Genomic DNA, 18,621 nt, shown 5'->3' with positions numbered 1-18,621 from the left:
GGAGATTCCACCACCTCCCTAGGTAACCCATTCCACTGCTTCACCACCCTCCTAGTGAAAAAGTTTTTCCTAATATCCAACCTAAACCTCCCCCTCTGCAACTTGAGACCATTACTCCTTGTTCTGTCATCTTCTACCACTGAAAACAGTCTAGATCCAACCTCTTTGGAACCCCCTTTCAGGTAGTTGAAAACAGCTATCAAATCCCCCCTCATTCTTCTCTTCTGCAGACTAAATAAGCCCAGTTCCCTCAGCCTCTCCTCATAAAAGTCATGTGCCCCAGCCCCCTGCTCATTTTCATTGCCCTCCGCTGGATTCTCTCCAATTTGTCCACATCCTTTCTGTAGCGGGCGGGACCAAAACTAGGCACAGTAAAGATGTAGCCTCACCAGTGTCAAATAGAGGGGAATAATCACTTCCCTCAATCTGCTGGCAATGCTCCTACTAATGCAGCCCAATATGCCATTAGCCTTCTTGGCAACAAGGGCACACTGCTGACTCATATCCAGCTTCTCGTCCACTGTAACCTCTAGGTCCTTTTCTGCAGAACTGCTTCCTAGCCATTCGGTCCCAAGTCTGTAACAGTGAATGGGATTCTTCCATCGTAAGTGCAGAACTCTGCCTTCCACCCCCACATCTCCCTGCACCCCAACCCTGCCTCTGACCCCCACATATCTCCCTGCAACCCCGCCTTCCAGCCCCACATATCCCTGCACCCCAAACCTGCCTCCCACCCCCACATTCTCCTGCACCCCAAACCCTGCCTCCAACCCTGCCTCCCACCCCCACATCTCCCTGCACCCCAAACCCTGCCTCTCAACCCCACATCTCCCTGATTCCTCCTTAGTGTACTATTCCCTTCTTCAATCCATATTCCCTTGCACTCCCACAGCCTTCTTCCACACCCCACATTGCCTTAGAGCCCCCAAAGTCTGCTTCCTGCACCCCACAGTCCCCTGCACCCCCAAAGTCTCCCTCCAGCCCCCCCACTAATTGAAGAGGTAGACGTTCTTGCCTTGTTCTGTGTGTGGCTGCCCAGGCATGGCCTCACTGGATGGCAAAGCCTCTGGGAAGATGGGGCTGCGGGCCGTAGTCTACTACATGGTGACCACCATCATAGCGGTCTTCATCGGCATCCTCATGGTGATCATCATCCATCCAGGCAAAGGGTCCAAGGACAAACTGCACCGGGAGGGCAAGATTGAGCAGGTGCAAACAACTGATGCCTTCATGGACCTGGTCAGGTGAGTGAACAAGTTGGTGTGCAGTAAGAACATGCCCCTGTGATAAGGTCGCCATCCTGCACTGAAAGCCATTCAAACCCCTGCACTGCACTTGGAGAATATGCTCTGAATAACCTCTGAAAGGAGACTGAGGCGCTGTCTTTCAGAGTTCCCCGGGGGTGCTCGACCTCCCCTGCTCCACCCCAAGCCCTGCCCCCACTCCACCCCACTCTTCCCGTCCCATTCTGCCTCTCGCCCTGCTTCTTCCCACCCCATTCTGCCCCTCTGCCCCTGCCTCTTTCTGCTCTGCTCCTCCCCTTCCCCCCAACTCCTCCTGCATCCTGCTGAACAGCTGATCACCAGTGGATAACATAAAACAAGCATCTGAACAACAACATAGTCACACCATCCGTTGCAGAAAAACCTGAAGTGTTAGTCCTCGTCCTCCTCATCATACTCACCAGCATCATCATCACCAGTGGCCATCATCCTGGCATCTCCCAAGGCAGGCAGGCTGAGATACAACTTTTATAATGGGTTATTCTGATGCCTCTATGTCTAATGCATGTTCAGTAGGGGTTTCAGCCCCTTTTCTTATCTGTATTTCCTCACCTAGTAATGCTGAGGTGCCATTCTCCCATAAGTTAATAGGCCTTTTACCTCAAGTTCATTAACATATACGTCAATTAGTTACCATGACCTTCCAGTGGTCAGACATGTGCTGATGTTCCTAATTTAAAAATATCTAAAACTGATATCAACAGGAATCATGTGGTCATCTATCAGCAGTTGGGTCATTACAGCATTCTATGGTGTGATATCTCATGATCTAGGGTTACTGCTGGTCAGCTGTTTATGTTAAGGCTTTTGGGGCCTTATCTCTTGATTAGTTTAGGTAGACTATTGTCTTGTAGGCCTTGAGGCTTGTAGGGTCATTGGATTACTGCCTTAATTTATGCCCATGCCTTACCTAAACTTTGTCTACACTGGCAAGTGAAAGACAAACTTTTGTCGTCCAGAGGTGTAAAAAAGCACCCTCCCGAAAGACAAAAGTTTGGTTAACCGCTCCTTGGGGGAGGAAGTTTTTTGTTGGCAGGAGAGAACAGCGGCTACACAGCACGCCTTTTAGCAGCACAGCCATGTCACTAGAAGCTGTGTAGTGTAGACATAGCCTTAGCAATACCTATACCTATAGGTTACAGCTCACATACAGTAAGAACATAAGAACGGCCACACTGAGTCAGGCCAGGGCCGCCCAGAGGGGGGGGCAAGAGGGGCAATTTGCCCCGGGCCCCACAGGGGCCCCCACGAGAGTTTTTCGGGGCCCCTGGAGCGGGGTCCTTCACTTGCTCCGGGGGGCCCGGAAAACTCTTGCGGGGCCGGGCCCAGGAGCTTCTTCCGCTCCCGGTCTTCGCTGGCTGGAGGTCCTTCCGCCCCGGAGCAGAAGGACCCCCCACTGGCAAATTACTGCCGAAGTGGGACCTGCCGCCGAAGTTCAGCTTGGTCTTCGGCGGTAATTCGGCGGCGGGGGGCCCTTCCGTTCCGGGACCCGCCGCTGAAGTGCCCCGAAGACCCGCGGTGGGGGCCCCCTGCCGCCGAATTACTGCCGAAGACCGGGCTGCACTTCGGCGGCAGGTCCCACTTTGGCGGTAATTCGGCGGCAGGGGGGTCCCCGCCGTGGGTCTTCAGGGGCACTTCGGCGGCAGGTCCCGGAACGGAAGGGCCCCCCGCTGCCGAAGACCCCAGGCCCCCGGAATCCTCTGGGCGGCCCTGAGTCAGGCCAATGGTCCATCTAGCCCAGACTTCTGTCTTCCAGCAGTGGCTGGTGCCAGATGCTTCAGAGGGAATGAACAGAACAGGGCAATTTATCAAGTGATCCACCCCTGTTGTCCAGTCCCAGCTTCTGGAGTCAGATATATGGGGGCACCCAGAGCATGGGGTTGCATTCTTGGCCATCTTAACTAACAGCCATTAATGGACCTATCCTTATGAATTCCTTTTTGAACCAAGTTATACATTTAACCTTCACAACATCCCTGACAATAAGTCCCACAGATTGTCTGTTGTGTTATTTTATAGACCTCTATCATATCACCTGTTAGTTGTTTCTTTTCTCAGCCGAACAATTCAAGCCTTTTAAATCTGTTTAAGCCATTCCATTCCCCCAATCATTTTTGTTGCTCTTCTCTGAACTTTTTCCAATTCTAATATATCTTTTTTGAGGTGGGGCCACCAGGACTGCATGCAATATTCAAATACCATGGATTTATATAGTGGCATTGTGATATTTTCTGTCTTATCCTTTCTCTTTCTTAATGGTTCCTAATATTATGTACCTTGAGCAGATGTTTTCAGAGAACTATCCACAGTGACTCCAAGATCTCTTTCTTGCGTGGTAATAGTTAATTTAGACCCCATAATTTTATAATAGGACTGTCGATTAATCGCAGTTAACTCACACGATTAACTCAAAAAAATTAATTGTGATTTAAAAAATTAATCATGATTAATTGCAGTTTTAATTGCACTGTTAAACAATAGAATACCAATTGAAATTTATTAACTATTTTTGGATGTTTTTCTACATTTTCAAATATCTTGATTTAAATTATAATACAGAATACAAAGTGTACAGTGTTCACATTATATTATAATTTTTATTACAAATATTTGCTCAGTAAAAATGATAAACAAAAGAAATAGTATTTTTCAATTCACCTCATACAAGTACCATAATGCAATCTCTTTATTGTGAAAGCACAACTTACAAATGTAGATTATTTTTGTTATGTAACTGCACTCAAAAACAAAACAATATAAAACTTTAGCGCCTACAAATCATAGAATCAGAATCATAGAATATCAGGGCTGGAAGGGACCTCAGGAGGTCATCTAGTCCAACCCCCTGCTCAAAGCAGGACCAATCCCCAACAAGTCCACTCAGTCCTACTTCTTATTCAGCCAATCACTAAGTCAAACAAGTTTGTTTACATTTATGGGAGATAATGCTGCCAGCTTGTTATTTACAATGTCACCTGAAAGTGAGAACAGGCATTCGCATGGCACTTTTGTAGCCAGCATTGCAAGGTATTTATGTGCCAGATATGCTAAACATTCATGTGCCCCTTCATGCTTCAGCTGCCATGACAGAGGACATGCTTCCGTGCTGATGATGCTTGTTTAAAAAATAATGCGTTAATTAAATTTTGACTGAACTCCTTGGGGCAGAATAGTATGTCTCCTGCTCTGTTTTACCCGCATTCTGCCATATATTTAATATTATAGCAGTCTTGGATGATGACCCAGCACGTTGTTCATTTTAAAAAACACTTTCACTGCAGATTTGACACAACGCAAAGAAGGTACCAATGTGAGATTTCTAAAGATAGCTACAGCACTTGACCCAAGGTTTAAGAATCTGAAGTGCCGTCCAAAATCTGAGAGGGACGAGGTGTGGAGCATGTTTTCGAAAGTCTTAAAAGAGTAACACTCTGATGCAGAAACTACAAAACATGAACCACCAAAAAAGAAAATCAACCTTCTGAAGTGGCATCTGAGTCAGAGGATGAAAGTGAACATGTGTCGGTCGGTCTGCTCTGCTTTGGGTTGGTAGTTGAAGCATCAAGGGACATATGAATCTTTAGCTCATCTGGCACATAAATATCTGTCTACAACAGTGCCATAAGAAGGCCTGATCTCACTTTTGGGTAACATTGTAAACAAGAAGCAGGCAGCATTATCTCCTGAAAATGTAAACAAATTTGTTTGTCTGAGTGACTGGCTGAACAAGAAGTAGGACTGAGTGGACTTGTAGGCGCTAAAGTTTTGCATTCTTTTATTTTTGAATGCAGTTATTTTTTGTACATAATTCTACCTTTGTAAATTCAACTTTCATGATAAATAGATTGCACCACAGTACAGTATTAGGTGAATTGAAAAATACTATTTCTTTTGTTTTTTACAGCACAAATATTTGTAATAAAAAATAAATATAAAGGGAGCACTGTACACTTTGTATTCTGTGTTGTAATTGAAATCAATATATTTGAAAATGTAGAAAACATCCAAAAATATTTAAATAAATGGTATTCTATTATTAACAGTGTGATTAATCACGCAATTAATCACGATTCATTTTTTTAATCACTTGACAGCTCTATTTTATATGTATAGTTGGGATTATGTTTTCCAGTGTGCATCACTTTGCATTTATCCACATTGAATTTCAGCTGCCATTTTGTTGCAGTCACCAGTTTAGTGAGATCCCTTTGTAATGCTTTGCAGTCAGTTTTGTATTATAATTTAGTATTATTGGCAAACTTTGCCACCTTACTGTTTACCCTTTTTTCCAGACCATTTATGAATATGTTGAGCAGCACTAGTTCCAATACAGACTCTCCACTGGGAAAAATTCACCATTTATTTTAAAAGATGTCTGTTTGTCTCTAACCACTTCTTTTGCTCTGTTGTTTGTCTGTGTTGCCATTTTTTTGGTCTTCTTACTTTTTTTTTTTTTTTTTTAAATTTGAGGGTATACATTTAGTTTGAGCCTCTATTATGGTATTTTTAAAAAGTTTCCATGCAGCTTGCAGGTATTTCACTGTTGTGACTGTTCCTTTTAATTTCCATTTAACTAGCCTCCTCATTTTTATGTAGTTCCCCTTTTTGAGGTTAAATGCTACTGTGGTATGTTGCTTTGGTGTTTTCCCCCCTACTAAGATGTTAAATTTGATTACATTTTGATCGCTATTACTGAGTGGTTCAGTAATATTCACCTTTTGGACCAGATCCTGTGCTCCACTTAGGACTAAATCAAGAATTGCTTCTCCCCTTGTGGTTTCCACAACAAGCCTCTCCAAGAAGCAGTCATTAATGATGTCTAGAAATGTTATTTCTGCATCCCAGCCTGAGGTGACATGTTCCCAGTCAATATGGGGATAGTTGATATTCCCCATTATTATTGTGTTTTCTGTTTTTGTAGCCTCTCTAAGGCCCCTAAGTGTTCACAGTCACTGTCACCATCCTGGTCAGGTGGTTGATAGTATATTCCTACTGCTATACTCTTACTATTGAAGCACAGAATTTCTATCCATAGAGATTCTATGGTACAGTTGGAGTCATTTAAGATTTTTATTATATTTGACTCTATGCTTTCTTTCACATATGGTGCCACTCTCCTACCAGTGGAACCTACTCTATCACTCCTATATATTTTGTACCCTGGTATTAACATGTCCCATTGATTATCATTCCATCAAGTTTCTGTGATACCTATCATGTCAATATCCTCTTTTAATACCAGGCACTCTAGTTCACCCATCTTACTATTTAGACTTTTGCATTTGTATACAAGCCCTTATAAAATCTGACAATATTTAGTTGTCTGCCTTCATGTGATGCAAGAAAGCTTATACTAACATCTGTTAGTCTATAAGGTGCCACAGGACTCTTTGTCGCTTCTTACAGATCCAGACTAACATGGCTACCCCTCTGATACCTTCTATTTAATTTGACTGTTTCTCCTTGGTTCCTACCTGACTTTATCAACTTCTTTCCTCTCCTCTTTACTAGGTTATGAAGTATCCCCTTTAATAAATCCTTCCCTAACGGATGTGCCTGTCTGAATTGTGGCCTCCTCACCTGTCAGCTTTCCCCAGTCCTTAGTTTAGAAACTATTTATGACCTTTTTAATTTGACATACCAGTAATCTGGTTTCATTTTTGTTTAGGTGGAACCCATCGCCTTTCCCAAATAGGCTCCGCCTTTCCCCCCAGTTCCTAATAAAACTAAATCCATTCTTCCAACACCATCATCTGATCCACACTTTGAGACCCTGAAATTCTGTCCGTCTAGCTGGCCCTGTATGTGGAACTGGAAACATTTCAGAGAATGCTCCCATGGATGTCCTGGACTTCAGTCTCTTACCTAGCAGCTTAAATTTGGCCTCCAGGACCTCTCTCCTGCCTTTCCCTATGTCATTGGTACCTACATGTACAGCGACCCTGGTATCTCCCCAGCACTGCACATAAGTCTGTCTAGTTGTCGAGAGATCTGCAACTTTCACACCCATGAGGCAATTCACCAGGCAGTTCTCCTGGTCATCACAAACTCAACTGCTTATATTTCTAATAATTGAATCCCCCATTATATTACCTGTCTTTTCCTAGGTTTCAGAGTAGCAGCCATGTTAGCCTGTATCCGCAAAAAGAACAGTACTTATGGCGTCTTAGAGACTAACAAATTTATTTGAGCATAAGCTTTCATGGGCTACAGCCCACTTCATCGGATGCATAGAATGGAACATATACATATATATACAATACAGAGAACATGAAAAGATGGGAGTTGTCCTACCAACTCTAAGAGGCTAATTAATTAAGAGAAAAAAACTTTTGTAGTGATAATCAAGATGGCCCATTACAGACAGTTTGACAAGAGGTGTGAGAATACTTAAAATGGGGAAATAGATTCAATGTGTGTAATGGCTCAGCCATTCCCAGTCTCTATTCATGCCTAAGGGTACGTCTTCACTACCCGCCAGATCGGCGGGTAGCAATCGATTTCTCGGAGTTCGATATATCGCGTCTCATCTAGACGCGATATATCGAACCCCGAATGCGCTCCCGTTGACTCCGGAACTCCACCGGAGCGAGTGGCGGTAGCGGAGTCAACGGGGGAGCCGCGGACGTCGATCCCGCGCCGTGAGGACGGGTAAGTAATTCGAGCTAAGATACTTCGATTTCAGCTACGCTGTTCACGTAGCTGAAGTTGCGTACCTTAGATCGACCCCCCCACCTAGTGTAGACCAGGCCTAAGTTGATAGTGTCTAATTTGCATATTAATTCAAGTTCAGCAGTTTCTCATTGGAGTCTGTTTTTGAAGCTTTTCTGTTGCAAAATTGCCACCTTTATGTCTCTTACTGAGTGGCCAGAGAAGTTGAAGTGTTCTCCTACTGGTTTTTCAATGTTATGATTCCTGTTGTCAGATTTGTGTCCGTTTATTCTTTTGCGTAGAGACTGTCCGGTTTGGCCAATGTACTTGGCAAATGTGCAGGGGAACGAGCCCCTGATGGCATGGCTGATATGATTAGGTCCTATGATGATGTCATTTGAATAGATATGCAGACAGAGTTGGCATCGGGCTTTGTTGCAAGGATAGGTTCCTCACAGGTCTTGGGAGACAGACCTGTCCTTGCTTATAGACAGCCCCCCAATCTGAAGCAAATACTCACCAGCAACCACACACCACACCACAGAAACACTAACCAAGGAACCTATCCTTGCAACAGCCTTTGATTTAATGCTGTGTAGGCAGATAGAATAATATCAAGCAGGTAAACTGAGGTGCATATTGTATTCATAAAAATAATACAGATACGTCCCTCGTTCTCCTCGTCCAGTCGTACTGAATCTCATTAATCATGCTTGGGAAGAGAATAAAGAGCTTCTCACAAAATACCCTGAGGCTATGAAATCCTCACTGGGAGGAGCTGCAAATAGTAGGGGTGAGAGAAACAATGCAAAGGGGGGGTTTGAAAATAGGGTCAGCAACTAGATCTCTCTGAAATACGCCGGGGGAAAAATAATCTGAGGCAGCCCCTTTTCTGCCACAGACACAGGGACACTTGGGAAGCAGGAGCTGCTGAGAAAAACTAGGGCCTTACTCTCCCCTGCCCTGTACCTTGTGCAGTCTTTACACCAATGCAAGGTAGAAACGTCGGACTGGAAAGGACCCCAAGAGATCTTCTAGTCCAGTCCCCTGCACTCATGGCAGGACTGAGTATTATCTAGACCAGGGGTTCTCAAACTGTGGGTTGGCACCCCTCAAGGGGACGCGAGGTTATTATATGGGGGTCGCGAGCTGTCAGCCTGCACCTCAACCCCCGCTTTGCATCAAGCATTTATATTGGTGTTAAATATATTAAAAAGTGTTTTTAATTTATAAGGGGGGGTCGCACTCAGAGGCTTGCTATGTGAAAGGGGTCACCAGTACAAAAGTTTTGAGAACCACTGATCTAGACCATCCCCGACAGGTGTTGTCCAACCTGCTCTTAAAAATCTCCAATGATGGAGATTCCACAACCTCCCTAGGCAATTTATTCCAGTGCTTAACCACCCTGACAGGAAGATTTTCCTAATGTCCAACCTAAACCGCCCTTGCTGCAATTTAAACCCATTGCTTCCTGCCCTAGTCTCAGAAGCTAAGCAGAACAATTTGTAGCAGCTGTAAAGTCCTACTATTCTGATATGGTAGCTATTTACACCCACTTCACACTCACTTTGTCCTGGTGTACAAGGTTACAGACACTCAAGAAACTAGCCAATAGACTTAGAGCTGACAGTGAATTAGACATGAATTTGCACTAAGACATGGCTACAAAAAGCCCAGTGCAGTTTGATGCTGTATGATACAATGGCATCATGTCTCTGTGCATGGAAATTGTAGTGCCTTTCTCGATGGCTCCGGTGTGATGCGCCTGGAATGTTGCCTTCAGTTCGGTGCATCCTGCTATCAGAAAGGCAGTTATGAAATGGAGGGAGTTCAGGTGGGCTGGTTGGAACCCCAAATTCCAATTCCACAGGAAATTCAAATTTTTTAAAAAAATTGTTCCGCATTGGAATGAAAACTCACAATTCTGACATTTTCCATGGAGCAGGAGGAGTCCAGAATTTTCGTTTAAAAAAATGGAAATGACATTCTGTGTCAACTTTTTCTAAACAAAATTGATGAGACTCCCTGAACTGCCTGTAGCTCTGTCTGCCTGCCAGGGGAGAGTGGGCGCCACTGAGAAGCCAGGAGCTTGTAAGTGATTGATGAGATAGAGAAAGGCACCATTTGGGCTGAATATTAGGGGTGGTACAGTGAGATGTATCAAGCAGGGGAACTCATCTTGCAGGAAGCAGTGGAAGCTGCACAGCTTGGGACACTTAAAATTGGACTGTGCCAGAGAATGGAGATGGAGAGGATGGTTTGGTCTTTTCCTTCTCTAACTTTGATGATCCTAGGACCCTATCCATAGCTGTATAAAACCTAGCTCACACAGACCAGCGTCCCAGGGCCACGTGCTGCCACTTGGGAGCACAGCCACGTTTAAATGTTTCAAGAAGTAGGACTGAGTGGACATGTAGGCTCTAAAGTTTTACATTGTTTTATGTTTGGGACTAGAGCGCTTTCTTGCTTGGCAGCATCTGGAAGGGTGCTGAATAACCTGAAAGAAAACTCAGTGCTATTGGCATTGAGCTCTTACTAACGTTGACTATCCCAACTAGAGACAACGCTTAACCATGAGGATAAGGCAATGGACCTGCTCACCTGGCTCTCAGCCAGATGGCAGCGTAACCTCCTTTTTTTATTTGCTGCAGGAACATGTTCCCGCCGAACCTAGTAGAAGCCTGCTTCAAACAGGTACGGACACCGGTTCCCCATGCCTGCTTCTTTCTGCCCACCACTCTGATTGTCCTTTATGCCTGTGCAGAGCAGGCTGCACTCTGAACTGCCCCTTTCTGGAGATGCAGCCCCAGGGATGGGTTTAGGCCACCTTTGCACCTCCCAGAGTGCACTGCTCCAACAACCACTGCAGCCTCCAGTATAAATTAGAGCAGCTCCCAGGCAGCCTTGCCCAGTCGTCTATAGATTGGTCAGCAGCCGGAATTGCTGGAGCACAGACTGGTCTGGCCACTACCCTTCCTGCTCTTGGCCAGCTCCTCTCAGGGGCCTGCCAGGGGGCAGTGTGGGGCCTTATATGCCAGCCCTGTGCTGTCTGTGAACAAGGGGAGGTCCCTCAGGGCTTTATAGTACCTGTGCATTCAGGAGCAGTATAAAAGGCCCATAGCAGGAGCCCGAATATCTGGCCCAACGGTGTCAGTTGGATGTAAAATGAAACCAAACAAGATTCCCCACTCACAGTGCTAGCCATTGCACCATCCCCTGCTGAGCTGTAGAAGAAACTTCTTTCCCTGAGTGCAGGTAGCACAGCATCTGGGTCACTTGGTAAGCTGGTCCCATTCAAACAGTATGTGTTTTAATACAGCCAAATGCAAAGTCAGACATCTAGGAACAAGGACTGCAGGCCATGCCTACAGAATGGGGAGCCGGATCCTGTATCTAGTGACTCTGGAAAGGGTCTAGGGGTCATAGTGGACAAGCCACGGAACACAAGCTCCCGGTGCAATGCTGTGGCAGGAAGAGCTAATGCGACTCTTGGATGAATAAAGAGGGGTGCAGTGAATAGGAGTTGGGAGATGTTTCTACCTGTGTAAACAGCAGTGGTGAGACTGGCCCTGGAATGCTGTGTCCAGGTCTGGGATCCACATTTTTAAAAGGATGTTTTAAAAATTGAGAGGGTGCAGAAAAAATCCACGCAAATCATTTGAGGCTTGGAGAAAATGCCTAACAGTGAGAGACTTAAAGGGTTTGGTCAGCGACCCAGGGAAAAGGTGGATTCTCATCTTTTGATGTCTTCAGATCCAGACCAGAATCTTTCTGGAAATTCTGCATTGGCTAAACCCAAGTTATTGGGCTCAACAGGGGAAACTGAGTGAAATGTAAGGACCTGTGCTATACAGGAGGTCAGGCCTGATGATCTAATGGTCCCTTATAGCCTTACACTCTATGATCTAAACGTCTATGAATCCTTGCATTGAGCTAGGTAATTAGACAGGCCCAAACAGTTGTCAGCCAAGTCACTGGGAGTTCAGACTCAGGCCCTTTATGCTGCTCAGCAGCTGTGGAGAAGTGCAGGGTTATCGTACAGAGGCTTGTGGGCACAGCTGATAATAGTGTATCATTTCAGTACAAGACACAGTACAGCACCAGGGTCTTCACCAGAACCATCCTCCACAGCAGCAATGTCACAGCAGGGACCACTGCCAACTCACAGGCTTCCATGCCTGAGAATGTCACCGGCACCCTGGAGAACGTCACACGCACCCTTAGGAGCCTGCAGGAAGTGCTGAGCTTTGAGGAAACCATCCCCATCCCCGGCTCAGCAAGCGGGGTGAATGCGCTGGGCCTGGTGGTGTTCTCCGTGTGCTTTGGCCTGGTGATTGGCAGCATGAAGCAGAAGGGACGGGCCCTGCAGGAGTTCTTCAACTGCCTCAACGAAGCCATCATGAGGCTGGTGGCCATTATCATCTGGTGAGGAGCAGGGTGGGTGGGGCAAGGAGACCTGATGAGAGATGGGGGTAATTTTAAAGGTGACATGCATGGGGAAAACAAATCTGTGTGCGCCCCATTTTGCTCCTTAGTGCTGGAGGGAGAAGCCTGGATGGGATTTTCATTCATAAGCGTGTGTTGGGTTTTGTTGTTTGTTTTTATCATAGATATATCAGGGAGGCCAGGACATGACCTCCTTAATGCTGCTTGAGGGCTCCTTGGAGGACTAGAGAGCTGGAGTGGGGGGTCACTAAGCCATTACCTAAAGAGGCAGGCTGCGAGTGTGGCACACAGAGAAATTTCCTCCCAGCTGTTTTCCAGGAGCTTTAATTAATGTTGAATGGTATTGGACCAAGTACCAAATCCTGTGGAACCCCACTAGAAACATCCCCATTCAGTGAATCCCCACTGACAATTACTTTTTGAGATCTGTCCATTAACCAGTTTTTAATCAATTGAACATGTGCTCTGTTAAGATTGTATAGTGCTAATTTTTAATTAGAATATCATGTGGTACTAACTCAAATGTCTTACCAAAGTTTAAGTATATCTATGCAGTTATTTTTATCAACCAACCTTGTAAATACTTCAAAGAATGAAATCAGTTTTGTTTGACAAGATGTATTTTCCATAAAACTATGTTGACTGGAATTAATTGTATTCCTATTCTTGGATTCTTTGTTGATTGAATCCTGTATCAGTTTTTCCATTATTCTTGTAAGGCTAACTGGCCTATAGTTACCCAGGTCATCCCACTTGCCTTTTTTGAATATTGGCATAGCATTAGCACTCTTCCATCATTAACATCAGCAGGCCAGAAATATCCTCAGCCAGCTCTTTAAGCACTCTTGGGTTCAAGTTAACTGGGCCTACTAATTTAAAAATATTTATCTCTGGTAGATATTAACATCCTCCTAATTTACTAATCAGGTTGAAAGCACTTCATCATCCCTATGTGATATGAGTACATCATCCTGCCTCTTTCTAAATACAGAATAGAAATACTTATTGAACCGGGGCAGCAGAACAATGGGTGTAGGGGATTAGTGCTCCCTCAAGGGAAATATTTTGGGGGAGGGGCTTATGTATTTATGTATGTCCCTTCCAATGTTTTCCCCCACAATATCTCATGGAAATGACAGTGAGATTGGGAGGAGGGGCTGGAACATCCTATGAGATCAGGTCAGCCACGAGGAGCAGGTAGGAACACCAGTCCTGTGCCTGCCTTCCAGCCACTGTGGGTCCTGGTGGGGACACTTGGCCCAGAGAGGGGCAGGAACATATGTGCCAGCTGTCAGAGTAGAGTGAGAGATGGGAGGAGCACAGGGCACTGGGCACCAGCTGCCAAGGAACTGTTGTAGGAATGCCAGTAGGAACTGCTGGGACACCCTTCCCCAGCCTGTTGCCAGCTGCCCCTCTCCCATCCCTCTCCCCACCAATTTTCAGTAGCTCAATCTCGTTCCCCCTACTATCCATCTGCTGCACGCCCATTCACAGCAAGCTTCCATACTGAACCCTTCTGCCTTTGTGTATCATTATTAACATGTTTACCATGTCCATCTAGTAATGGGCCTATACCATTACTTGGAGTGATTTTTTACCTAATATACTTAAATTTCTTCTTAACATAAGAACAGCAATACTGGGTCAGACCAATAGTCCATCTAGCCCTGGATCTTGTCTTCTGACTCTGGCCAATGCCAGATGCTTCAAAGGGAAGGAACAGAACAGGGCCTTATTGAGTGATTCATCCCCTGTCGTCCAGTCCCAGCTTCTGGCAGTTAGAGGCTTAGGGACACTCAGAGCATGAGGTTCTTGTGTTATGTGAAGGGGTAAATAAAGCTTCCTTATCCACTTTCACTACACCAGTCATGATTTTTTAGACCCCTATTGTATCCCTCCTTAGTGGTCTCATTTCCAAGCTGAACAGTTCCAGTCATTTTAATCTCTCCTCATATGGAAGTTGTTCCAGCCCTTAATCATTTTTGTTGCCCTTCTGTGTATCTTTTCCAATTCCAATATATCTTTTTTGAAATGGGGCAACCAAAACTGCATTCAAGGTGATGACCTATCATGGATTTGTATAGTGGCATTGTGATATTTTCTGTCTTATTATCTATCCCTTTCCTAGTAGTTCCTAACATTCTGTTAGATTTTTTGACTGCTACTGCATATTGAGTGGATGTTTTCAGAGAACTATCCACGATGACTCCTAGATCTCTTTCTTGAGCGGTAACAGCTAATTTAGACCCCATAATTTTATATGTATAGTTGGGATTAGGTTTTCCAATGTGCATCACTTTGCATTTATCAACATTGATTTTATCTGCCATTTTGTTACCCAATCACCCAGTTTTGTGAGATCCCTTTGTAACTCTTCACAGTCACCTTTGGGCTTAACTATTTTGAGTAATTTTGTATTGTCTGCAAATTTTGCCACTTCCCTGTTTACCCCCTTTTCCAGATCAATTATGAATATGTTGAACAACTCTGGTCTCAGTACAGATTCATGGGGCACACTGCTATTTACCTCTTCATTCTGAAAACCATATATTCCTATCCTTTGTTTCCTCTCTTTTAACCAGTTATTGATCCATGAGAGAACCTTCCTTCTTACTCCATGACAGCTTACTCTGTTTAAGAACTTTGGGGAGGAACCTTGTCAAAGGCTTTCTGAAAGTCTAAGTGCACTCTGTGCACTGGATCACCCTTGTCCACATGCTTGTTGACTCCCTCAAACAATTCCCATAGATTGATGAGGCACAATTTCCCTTTACAAAAACCATGTTGTCAAGTATTGGGGGTAGCTGTGTTAGTCTGTATCCACAAAAACAACAAGGAGTCCGGTGGCACCTTAAAGACTAACAGATTTATTTGGAGTACTTGTGGCACCTTAAAGACTAACAAATTTATTTTAGCATGAGCTTTTGTGAGCTAAAGCTCACTTCTTCGGATGCATCACTAAAGCTCATGCTAAAATAAATTTGTTAGTCTTTAAGGTGCCACAAGTACTCCTGTTTTTTTTGAGGATACAGATTAACACGGCTGCTACTCTGAAACCAGATTTATTTGGGCATAAGCTTTGGTGGGTAAAAAATCTCACTTCTTCAGATGCATGCAGTGAAAGTTACAGATGCAGGCATTATATAATGACACATGAAGAGAAGGGAGTTACCTCACAAGTGGAGAACCAGTGTTAGCAGGGCCAATTCGATCAGGGTGGATGTGGTCCACTCCCAATAATAGATGAGGAGGTGTCAATTCCAAGAGAGGCAAAGCTGCTTTTGTAATGAGCCAGCCACTCCCAGTCCCTATTCAAGCCCAAATTAATGGTGTTAAATTTGCAAATGAATTGTAGTTCTTCAGTTTCTCTTTGAAGTCTGTTTCTGAAGTTTTTTTGTTCAAGTATAGCTACTTTTAAATCTGTTATAGAATGTCCAGGGAGATTGAAGTGTTCTCCTACAGGCTTTTGTATGTTTCCATTCCTGATGTCCGATTTGTGTCGATTTATTCTTTTACATAGGGACTGTCCGTTTTGGCCAATGTACATGGTAGAAGGGCATTGCTGGCATATGATGGCCTATATAACATTAGTAGACATGTAGGTGAATGAGCCCTTGATGGTGTGGCTGATGTGGTTGGGTCCTTTGATAGTGTCGCTAGAGTGGATATGGGGACAGAGTAGGCAATGAGGTTTGTTACAGGGATTGGTTCCTTGTTGGTTCCATGTTGACTCTTGCTCAACAAATTGTGTTACTTTATGTGTCTGATAATTCCGTCCTTTACTGTAGTTTCAACTAATTTGCCTGGTACTGAAGTTAGGTTTACCAGCCTGTATTTGTCAGGAGCACCCCTGGAGCCTTTTTAAAAAATGCGTCAAATTAGCTACCCTCCAGACATCTGGTACAGAGCCTGATTTAAGCAATAGGTTACATACTAGAGTTCTGCAATTTCACATTTGAGTTCCTTCAGAACTCTTGGGTGAATACCATCTGGACCTGGTAACTTATTACTGGTTAATTTAACAATTTGATCCAAAACCTTCTCTACTGACACTGCAATCTGCCACAGTTCCTCAGATATATCACCTAATAAGAATGGCTCAGGTGTGGGAATCTCCCTACCATCTTCAGCAGTGAAGACCGATACAAAGAATTCATTTATCGTCTCCGCAATGGCCTTATCTTTCTTCAGTGCTCCTTTAGCACCTCAATTGTCCAGTGGCCCCACTGATTGTCCTTAGCCCTGCCAGCCATGGATTTTATCCTGATGTCTTTACTTTTCTTATTAATTTTCTACTCTTTGTTGTATTTATCTATTCCCCTTTTTTCCAGTTGTTATATTATGCTTTTCTATTTCTAATTGCTGTCTTCACTTCCCCATTGAACCATGGATGGCCTTTTCAGGGCCGCCCGGGGGGGGAGGGGGGCAAATGGGGCAATTTGCCCCAGGCCCTGCAGGGGCCCCCACGAGAGTTTTTTGGGGCTCCTGGAGTGGGGTCCTTCACTCGCTCCGGGGGCCCCGGAAAACTCTCGTGGGGCCCGGGCCCCTGGAGCTTCTTCCACTCCAGGTCTTCGGTGGCAATTCGGCAGCGGGGAGTCCTTCCGCCCCGGGACCCGCCGCTGAAGTGCCCCGAAGACCCGTGGCGGGGGGTCCTTCCACCCCAGGACCCACCGCCGAAGTGCTGGGTCTTCAGCGGCAATTCGGTGGCGGGGGCCCCCGCTGCGGGTCTTCGGGGCACTTCGGCGGCCAAAGTTGTCCTCTTTCGTGTGGAATTGTGGCTTTGGGGCATCTAATTAACACTTCTTGGAGAACTCACCATTGTAATCCACATTGTTCTATCTACATTTTTCCTCGCAGTCAATTTTGCTCAGACGTTTTCCTCAGTGTTGGGGAATTAGGCCCTTTGAAGTATGTATATTACTGGCTGGGCCTGTCCTCTGTTTACCCATATTGAATGTAACTGGGTCATGATCACTGGTCATTAGACAATCCCCAGCTCCCAGCCCTGTGATTAATTAATCTGTATCCAGTATAGCATTCCTTCATGTTGGATGCAATACCTTTTGTGTTAGAAAATTATCTATATTTTTAAGAACTCTAACAATGTTTTACTTCTGGCTGAATGCAACCTCCAGTATATGTCTCCCAGACTGAAGTCCCTCATAACAACACAATTTTTCTGAACACACATTACAGACAGAAGTAACTCATGCTGTTCTCTGATTCAGTGGTCTGGGCTTTGCTAATAGCACTTTGATCCATATGCATACAAGATCCTTGGGTCTGAGTTGTCGATACCTCTAACACAGGTAATGACATCTTTTGACCACTGAGATCTTCCTAAACAGGTTATAAGCAGTGATTTTAACATTCCAGTCATGTGAATTGTCCCACCAAGTTTCAATAATACCAATCATATCGAATTTCTTCTCTATCAATGAGAATTTCCAATTCCTCTTGCTTGGTACCCAGACTCTTAGCTTTGGCATTAAAACAACTGAAAAATTTCTTCTCTTCTCATTCTTTGCCACATCAGTTCAATTTATTCCCAGCATACTGCATTTGAGTTTGTACCACATTTGCCTTCTTAGTATCCTCCTCTTGTGTTGCTAGCTTAATGTCCTCCTGGCTGCTCCAGCTAGTCTCCAAGAACATTTCTTTGGATGAATGGGCCACTTCACACCTCTCAGCCACCTGTGCTGCACATTGATGTGCCGAGCCTCTTCCCCAAACTCTAGGATCAGATTTGGGGCAGGGACTCTGCATCTCCAATCTTCTGCCTCCAGCTGGTTCATGTGCTCCTCTCAGCCCCCCCACCCTCTTCCCCCAGCTTCTTTCCTCCTTTCTCATAGGCCCTCCAAGCTTACCAGGGCATGAAGTGGTGAGAAGGAGAGTGGCGCTGGTGTGTAGTGTCCGGAGCAGTGGGTGGGCTCAGAGCAGCAGGGGATGTCAGATTGCAATGGGCAGAGAATGTTGGATATGGAGCGGCATCAGAGCAGTGGGAGGGAGTCTGAACAATTGCAGGGAATATGGGGTTTTGGAGCTGTCAGGGTATTAGAACAGTGCATGGAAGAGTGGGGAGAAAAGGAGGGGATCAGAGCTGTGCAGAAGGGGATGCTGGTTAGGTTTTGTCAGTATTCCAAAACTCTCTCATACATTCCCCCCCAAGTTTATCCACCCCTTCAAAAAAAGTCCCCACTGACTCCATGCTAGTCCCTGCACTGCTGCTGCATCCTCACCC

The 18,621-nt window shown here is 45.0% G+C and overlaps 1 protein-coding gene across 4 annotated transcripts in view; it reads left to right on the top strand.

Moving 5' to 3' along the window:
* The window catches only part of LOC123355889 (excitatory amino acid transporter 1-like), a 138,020-nt gene that overhangs the window by 97,761 nt on the left and 21,638 nt on the right, over positions 1 to 18,621 (top strand). For 3 of the 4 annotated variants that reach the window (XM_044998730.1, XM_044998732.1, XM_044998729.1), the window contains 3 exons: positions 1,040 to 1,244; positions 10,586 to 10,628; positions 12,016 to 12,359. In XM_044998730.1, coding sequence (XP_044854665.1) covers positions 1,040 to 1,244; positions 10,586 to 10,628; positions 12,016 to 12,359 — 592 coding nt within the window. The remainder of the gene's footprint in view (positions 1 to 1,039; positions 1,245 to 10,585; positions 10,629 to 12,015; positions 12,360 to 18,621) is intronic. The other variant, XM_044998731.1, reaches the window with a different exon arrangement.

The sequence above is a fragment of the Mauremys mutica genome, chromosome 24, assembly GCF_020497125.1.
Source record: "Mauremys mutica isolate MM-2020 ecotype Southern chromosome 24, ASM2049712v1, whole genome shotgun sequence".
NCBI lineage: Eukaryota > Metazoa > Chordata > Testudines > Geoemydidae > Mauremys > Mauremys mutica.
Note: the sequence above shows the minus strand (reverse complement) of the source record. Positions and strands in the feature narration are given on the sequence as shown.